Source organism: Nestor notabilis, unplaced genomic scaffold (assembly GCF_000696875.1).
Source record: "Nestor notabilis isolate BGI_N333 unplaced genomic scaffold, ASM69687v1 scaffold11231, whole genome shotgun sequence".
Lineage (NCBI taxonomy): Eukaryota > Metazoa > Chordata > Aves > Psittaciformes > Psittacidae > Nestor > Nestor notabilis.
This window is the reverse complement of record NW_009913402.1, coordinates 50,564-58,901: the sequence shown is the minus strand read 5'-3', so window position 1 is coordinate 58,901 and position 8,338 is coordinate 50,564. Positions and strand designations below refer to the sequence as shown.

General features: G+C 37.6%; 1 protein-coding gene across 1 annotated transcript in view; it reads left to right on the top strand.

The window, feature by feature from the left end:
* Positions 1-476: 476 nt before the first annotated feature.
* OMA1 (OMA1 zinc metallopeptidase) overlaps positions 477-8,338 on the top strand; it is a 17,068-nt gene continuing 9,206 nt past the window's right edge. The window contains exons 1-6 of the mRNA XM_010023187.1: positions 477-985; positions 1,412-1,640; positions 2,679-2,852; positions 2,942-3,049; positions 4,677-4,805; positions 8,111-8,185. Of these exons, the coding sequence (XP_010021489.1) occupies positions 477-985; positions 1,412-1,640; positions 2,679-2,852; positions 2,942-3,049; positions 4,677-4,805; positions 8,111-8,185 (1,224 nt within the window). The remainder of the gene's footprint in view (positions 986-1,411; positions 1,641-2,678; positions 2,853-2,941; positions 3,050-4,676; positions 4,806-8,110; positions 8,186-8,338) is intronic.

Below are 8,338 nucleotides of genomic sequence, written 5' to 3'. Positions count from 1 at the left end.
GGACACGCTTGGTTTCGCTGTGTTGAGCAGTTCTGTTTCTAGGCGGGGTGCCTAGAAACGCGCCCTGTGTTCGAGAGCAAAGTATCAACAAATCACTCAATAGGCCCTGGTTTCCCTCAGTATGGATGAACAGCCAGGAGCCCAGCAGGGAAAGGTGGTGATGCAGCTGTGTCTTCACACAGACAGAAACTACAGAAGAACCTGTAGTTTTTCTGGTGTGATGATAATAAAAGTGAAAGCAAAAAAATCACGCTTTGTTTTGTTCTCAGTGATACAAGACTGACTTTTTCAGAGTCAGAAGCAGATTGATACCTTAAAACTTCAACAGGATGCAGTTTTAACTGGCTTTTTGTACACTGCAACATGGTATCTGTTCAGGTGAAATAAAGTAGCATTTCAGAGTTTCATGCTTGAGTGGTTTCCTAATATCTCTCTTGCTATTTTTTTTTGTTTCAGGGTAACCAAGCAAAGAAGTTATGAATATCATCTGTGGTCTAAAGTTGATGGGCAGGAACTGTGTTTCCTTTCCTTTGGCTTCTTTGACCAAGGAGGCGAAGTGCAGTAACTTTCTTAAGTCTTACGCAGGATCTTGCCGGACTCAAGTCAGTCGTAGTCGAGACAGAGGCCAAAGGCTGGATTTGAGTGGAAATACTAGAAACTGGTTTTTGGCTGGAAGCCCTGACTCTGACAGAAACTTCATCAGTAAAGGACTGAGGTGTCTTTTGAATGTCCCAAATACAGCAGTACACAAGAATGCACACCACAGTTCAGGAAGGTTTTGCTTCCAGGCTTCTCATCCGCTGGGGAAGACAATCACATCCCTCCAGATCAGTTTGGTAGGGCAACTCCCACATCATTTTCCAGCTTGGAACATTCAGATCATCAGGTCTTTTCACACATCACCATCATTTCGGGCTGCACCAGCTCCTCTTTTCTGGATTATTGTTAAGCCAGCTCAGAAATTATTTGCTGTCCTTCTTGGCAGGTAAAATACTATGTCACATCCTCTCAGTACAAGACCCCATTATGCAAAGATACGTGCATGAGTTTGTGGAGAATGGTAGGTGTATTTGTAGTGTTTTCATTTCAATATCTGCAAATTTTTATAGGACTGGGGCCTAGGCTGACAATTTGCTCAACAAGAAGTCGTTTTCATTATCAGAGATGTTAGATGTATCTTTTGCTCTTTCCATTCTCATTTACGTGTGGTAGAGGGAGGTGAACCAAGACACTAAGGGGCATTCCTTCTTCCCCTGCGGGAGGGAAGAAATGGAGTTGAGTAGAAGCCAATTACGGTATAATATTCCCTAAACTCTGATGTGAGGTGAGACTGTAATAGGGAATACAGCAAGGGCAGACACTAACAAATTCTTAAACTGTGTCCTAAGTTAACAGTGTTTATCTCTTACAGGAGCATAAGAAATTGGTGGAAGGCACTTCCTCCTAATAAACGGGAACTTTTTAAAGAACATGCAAGACAAAATAAATGGAAGATACTGCTGGGTGTCAGTAGCTTAGGAGTTTTATTTGTTGTGTTTTATTTTACTCACTTGGAGGAGACACCCATCACTGGGCGCATGCGACTGTTGGTGTTTGGAAAAGAGCATTTTAGGGAGCTGTCTGAGATGGAATATAAGATGGTAAGACTTTAAAGAAACATTCAGAATACTCTAGAACTGTTAATGCTTTAATTATAGTGCTGAAATAGTCCAGTTAATGAGATGGGTAAACAAACCTTGTAGTGTGTTTGATACACTACATACTCAGAATCCTGCAAAGCATCCGTATCGGCTATTCCCTCCCCTTTTCCCGTCCTTTTTAAGCATTCCCTTTCCATCAGCAAACTGCTCAAGGGCATGTTAAAGAGCACATTACATGTGTGTAGCAAACACTTCTAACTGTGTTATTGTAATCTAACAAGAAGTACAGAAATCTGGTAGAAGCAGTAAAAGCACAGCTAATGGGTATATGCTGAGATCTGTCTCATGCTCTGTGCTGATTTGAGCATTCTTTGACACTTGCTTAAGGTGCTTTTCTGTGCTGTCACTTTGTAAGGTAATACTCTCTACCTACATTCAGTTTTTCATTGGATCAGCTCATTTTTCTTTAATTGCTTTCCTTTAAGCTGTCCATTGCATTAAATTCTGTAACTTTGAGTTCTTTGACATTCTGTTCTAAGGCCAGTGAAGCTTGATAATCCATATACAAGTGTCACTGTATTCTTGTCTGACAGAGAACATAAGAATTGAACAAGTACAAAGGTATATTCAAATTACATCTTTTCTATAAATTTGACCACCTTGCAAATTACAACAGAAATACACAGATACAGAAAAAACCCAAATTCAGCTGGAAATTCAGGAAGGTATAGAAAAGTTTGCCAAACTGTGTTACCAAGCTCAACTATGGATTAGGAAAATGGTGGATACAAGAGGCCATAGGTCCAAGTTTATACAGTCTTATTTTTGATCTGTGATCAGTTTACTCCCTTTGAAGTTTATTAATACTTGTGGTTCTGAAAGCCTCAATTCTTACATTGGCTTTGGCTACATGAAAGAAAAATGTATTAAAATTTAGCATTAAGTAAGTTGTGTGTAGTCACTGAATTAGTTTACCATTTAGTCATTTACTGTGTGTTTGTCCTGCATGGCAATCAAGAATTTTTCTTTCTTTTTAAGTGGATGGAGGAATTCAAAAGTAAAATGTTACCTGAGATGGATCCACGCTACCAGGTTGTGAAGAGAGTTGTTGGTCATTTATCTGAAAGCAACAAGGACATCCCACAGGTCTCTGCACTCGAGTGGGTTATCCATGTGGTGGAGGAACCAGGTGTTAATGCTTTTGTACTTCCAGTAAGTTGAACCCAATACAAAAATTACTAGTCGTATTGAAAGAGCTTTTATTTATGTGTCTTCTTACTTCTTACTCTTTTGCTTTACAGAATGGTCAAGTGTTTGTTTTCACTGGATTGCTAAATGCAGTTTCTGATATTCATCAGCTGTCCTTCATTCTGGGACATGAAATAGCTCACGCTGTGCTGGAACACGCAGTAAGTATTTAAAGAAAGCTGTCAGTATTCTTCACTTCATTCTAATTACTTAAATTCAGATTTTTCCTATCACTACGAACCAAAGTTTCAGTGTGACTCTTTTAAATTGATAAAAAATGGAGTTTGATATGAGAATATTCTGCCACAGTATATGTTTGTTACTCGTGTAGTACATAATAACTGTCGGAAGTGCTGTAGCAGTTAATCAGTGTTAGCACGAAGTCTGCCAGTGCCTCTTTCGTAGCTGTACAGATGGATTATGGCTCAATATTACAGTCCTTTAGGACTTGGTCTGCAGATGCCTCTCCTCCTGTAGCACAGACGTAAGGATCTAGAGGTACTCAGCAGCTTAGTTTGTTACTCCCACACTTGTTAGTGCTTACAGAAGTGGATATGTTCAATAAATTATTCTAACATACATGATATTTTTGTTATAGTAGTACCCACTTTTAGAATGCCAAATTCTAGAATGCCTGGAGCTAGAGTCTGCTTTTATAGATGATGGCTTTCACAGAGTTACTTTTTCCATATCCTGACCTGGATGTGTTGAATTTGGTAGTTCTTTGCTATACAAATTACAATGGATGTAGTAATTTTGTTGTGCTGTGTAGGTACAACTATGAAAAAAAGAGGATGGTGCAGAAATACAGCTGATACTGTTCTAGATTGAGGGGATTTGCTAAAAGATGCTTCTTTTTCTCCAGATGGATTTCTTCCTGTGCATGTCATTTCTTCCTGTGTATGCATTTAATACATTACCTATCTGTCAGTTTGAGAAGACGTAATCTTTGAACATAAAGATCTTGCTAAAATTGCAAAACTAATCTGGAAATGGGTAAATTGAAATAAAAACATTAATTTTAAAGGCAGTGGAAATACAGGAGACTTGAGTTACTGCATCCTGTATGATTCTGGATGAGCAACAGTTCACATCATGGTTTCTTGGGCTCAGCTGAGCCAAGTAACTTGCTTAGCTTCTAAAAAATAAAAGAAATAGTTCTAATATTTAAAAGAACTTAACCTGTTTTGCGTGGAACCGGTGTTACCCAACAGGCATAGGGAAAAGTATTGCATGATCCAGCTTGCGAATGCTCAGCTCAATTTGTTGTATTTCAAATAGAGCTCTGAAATGCAGAATTGCAATTTCTTTCTTTGGGATCACTCAGTTTCTGAAATTAAAGGAATGTAGCAGAAAATAAAAAGTAAATATATAGTGCCTTGTGTCCCCTTATCCCATTAGTTTTCCTGTCGAAGTGATGCCTTAAATTAATGTAAAAACCAGTTGTCTAGGTCTTTCTATAGATTTTTCATTCCAGCTGAGGTGTTTTATGGCCTTTGTACTAAAGAACTCTGTCTGCATGCTGCCATCATCTTATCTCTAGCTTTGAATCTCTCAAACTGTGTTTGTTCCAGCTGTATTTATGAAGGTGGTGGAGATTCTTGACTAAAAGTCCCTTGTATCCAACTGGATTTTTTTCTTCTTGTGCAAGCAGGGGACCTTCTGCTTGCCCCGTTCCTGCATAAACACACCCCCCCCCCCCCCCCCTTTTTTAAAGTGTTTCCAAATCCTGTTATGTTCTACAGACATGTCAGACAGGAATGAAAATGGGACAATTTCTGTTTGCAGGCAGAGAAAGCCAGCCTGGTTCACTTGTTGGATTTTCTATCACTCATCTTTCTCACTATGATTTGGGCCATCTGTCCTCGAGATAGTTTGGCAGTTGTTGGCCAGTGGCTTCAGAGCAAGTTGCAGGAGGTAAGACTGACACTTTACTATATCATTTTGGAGTTTCATGGAAAAGCATTTTTAATCTTGGGGAGATAGTCTCACTAAATAATATATTTGGGGGAAAAGACAAGACGAGGAATATTAGCAAAAATTAATATTTGAGTATGTTTTTAAATGAAATATGTGTTTCTAAATCTGAATCTGCTTTAGTTGATACATATTTTCATTTGTCATCCTGAGGAACCTCAGATCTCCCTAAATGACTGGGTTGAGCTGGACAGGCTCTGAGTACCAGCTTGCTCATTGTCTTTTTGACATGTAGTTCCCTCTTTAAAGCTGTGCATATTGAAATACTATGGTTTTATTTTGAGTAGTTGTTAAATTGTTTCTAAACAAAATATATGGAATTCCTTGAATACATTGTTAGTGGTAAGAATGGATTTCAAGATAAGAAAATTGAGAATCTAAACACTCCTTTAAAGTATAAACCATCCTATAATAAAACTTACTGAAATAATCTTTTCAGACAGCACATATTCCAATAAAGTAAAATTTAGAGGCTTTGTGGAGCCAGTTTTCTTCAGTCTAATTTACTCTCTGCCTCCAGACATTTCCTGATCCATTTCTTTTTTAAAAAGTGGGTTTTCTTTTTGTTTAAAAGAAATTCTGCTTACATCATAAACCAAATCTGAATTTAAGTGAAAGAGCTCTTTGGTTTCTTTGACTTCCCTTGGTGCTTCTCCTGAGATTTCCCCCAGTTCCTCAAAAACATGAACTGAAACATAACCAATCTGTTTTGGTAGTTCTTATGCTAATGGGTGGATGTGTGGATTCTGAACATAAATTATCTCTAAAGAGCTTGGATATTTGTACAAGTAGCTAAGAAACCAATACATTGATGAATTCTAGCCAGCATTTTTAAGAGCTGAATTTGGAAAAAAAGTGTGAATCAATCCTGAGACTGCTCATAATTTAGACAGCAAGATTTAACTCCCTGTCAGCATCTTTTCTCCTCTTCTAGGCTAACTGCAAATGCTATTTTGGCATCGTGGATTGGAGTTGTGCTTCAGATTGCAAATGGAGTCTGGGTTTAAGTTCATATGCCTAGTGTGCTACAGGAAAGATCTATTACGTGTGAGAAATTGTACTCTAATGTCCTGGACTAAAACTCTCATCAGATTCATCTTCAGTAACATTAAACATATCCATATGCAATGCAGAATAAGGGATTAATATTTGCATTCCCTATACAAAAGATGCTGAATGGAAAATGTTGTTTCTGTTAGTCACCCACGAGGGCAATGTCTGTTTCCTGCACTCAATTCCTACTATGCTTGTGTGAAAATGAATCTTTCTGCACATTTTCTCAGCATGGTTCTTCACTTCTTCTTCCATATTTTACTTTTTAAAGTTTTAGCATCTGACCCTATGAAAAGGTTGTTTAAGACATATTGCAGCACTTGCTTTTGTTTCAGTACTTGTTCTTCTATTATTTCCTCAAGGGCCCATTATTTATTTTTTATTATAAGTATTTATATATATTATTATAATTAGTTTCCAGTGACTCTTTGTAAGGCCTTTTGGCATGTAGCTTCAGTTCTGATTTTTCTCCAAAGCTAGTGGGTTTGCCTGCCTTAAGAAATTTAACTTCTTTTATAGAATTCATTCATGGTTGTTCTTTAGTCATGTAGTTCTGAACTGAAAAATGTTGGCTTTGTTGTTACAGCAGTGGTTATTTTATATGGGAACTAAAGCCTAGGAATTATTCTTGGAATAGCACAAAGCATGTCTCTGAGTTTTACTCAAATCCTGCACACTAGTATGTACAAATCCAGTACTTCATACTCCCTTTCTTGTGCACCACACAACATCAGATAGTCACTTCATGTGGAAACTGGTGATTTTGGATGGTCAACTTACCTGAAAGAAAAGGAACTTCCTTTTCTTCAACAGCTCTAGTAATTGGAAAATCAAATCCACTTCTTTACTATGTCCAGGATTTTAGATCAGGAACCCTGCTTGGTCATAAGCTGTATCTTGCATTAGAATTGCAATCGGGAATCACATCACAGTCTCTTTATGCTCATATCTTGTCTGTGACTGGCCAGTAGCAGATATATAGGGGGAAAAGTAAGGGAAGTAACAGCAATTAAAAGGTGATAGTTTCTTCAAATGACATCCTTGCTTCTGCACTTTGCAGCGTGGTAGCTCCTGAATTAGAGATTGCATTAGTGTTGTGTTTAATTTTAAAAAGACATCCATGTTTTTGTGGGCAGGATTGAGATAGACATACAGGTAAATAGTAACACCCTAGTGTTTAACTGTAAATGCAAATAAATCTATTTAAGGGGTAAGAGTTTAAATTATAATCTTCTTATTACCCTCTTCTTGCTGTCCCAGATCTCTCTTTCTAAATGGTCTATTAAGACACATGCATTCAGACATCAATTTCTTAGTTCTTAAGCTTCTGCAGATCTTTTTTGAGATGGATGCTACCCCTTAAATGCTACCAAATAAAGAGCTGATAAAACCTTCTTCTCTTCATTAACCTTGCACATGGCCATTCTTGAGTTGATATTTCCTAATCAATGCCTAAACCAGAATGTTGTGACATGTTCCTTATCTCTGCATGAGCGGGCTGTTTTAACAAGTCCTGCTTTGCATTTACTATAACCTGATACACCAGGGCAGGACTGCCCCAATCTACATGAATTACATATGCCAGAAGATTCTGGTATTATATGACTACATAACTATTTGAGAAAACTATCACTCTCTCTTAGTGTGTGTTAATAAAATGTCACCATAGAAAAATGGGAGTTAGTCAGATTTATGTCTTCTAGTTTCATTTCTCAAGGGCAATTTGCAACTTGTGTTGGTGGATAATCATAACAGGGGAGTGATTGCTGCATGAAAATGTTTATGGCTGCATTCCATATCGTGGGCTGTTTACCATACCAAATAGATCATACCAGGTTTAAAAACAGTCATCATAAAAGTTTAAGGGAACCACTGGATTTTTTTACATACAGTTGCTACAACAAAAATCCTAATAAAATAGTGAAGTGAAACAATTCTAGTTTCTAGTTCATTGCCCCTTCTGATGCTGCAAAAAACTTGAGGCTGCCTGATGAAGGGAGCCATGAAAATGTGTGTCATTTGAATACAGGATCAATGAATTACGTGTAATGGAATTAAAGATTACATGAAGTAAATTAGTACTGATCACATGCAATGGGAACATCATAAACACCCTTTCTTATGAAGTTAGAAGAATAGTTACAGTGCTCTAGCTCTGTACACATTCAAACTCAAGAAGTGCTTCTTTGCAGTTTGTGTTTGATAGACCATACAACAGAACGTTGGAGGCTGAAGCTGATAAAGTGGGACTTCAGTTTGCAGCAAAGGTAACTATGACTGGTTTATTTTAGTAGCAATTTACCTACCACTTTTCAGTTTCTATTATAATCAGGGGGAGTTTCATACTTCATACAGAGGTAAACTGTGTGGGAGGATTCCCAATTTTTACAGATCTGTGGATTAATGAAGTGGTGGGGAAA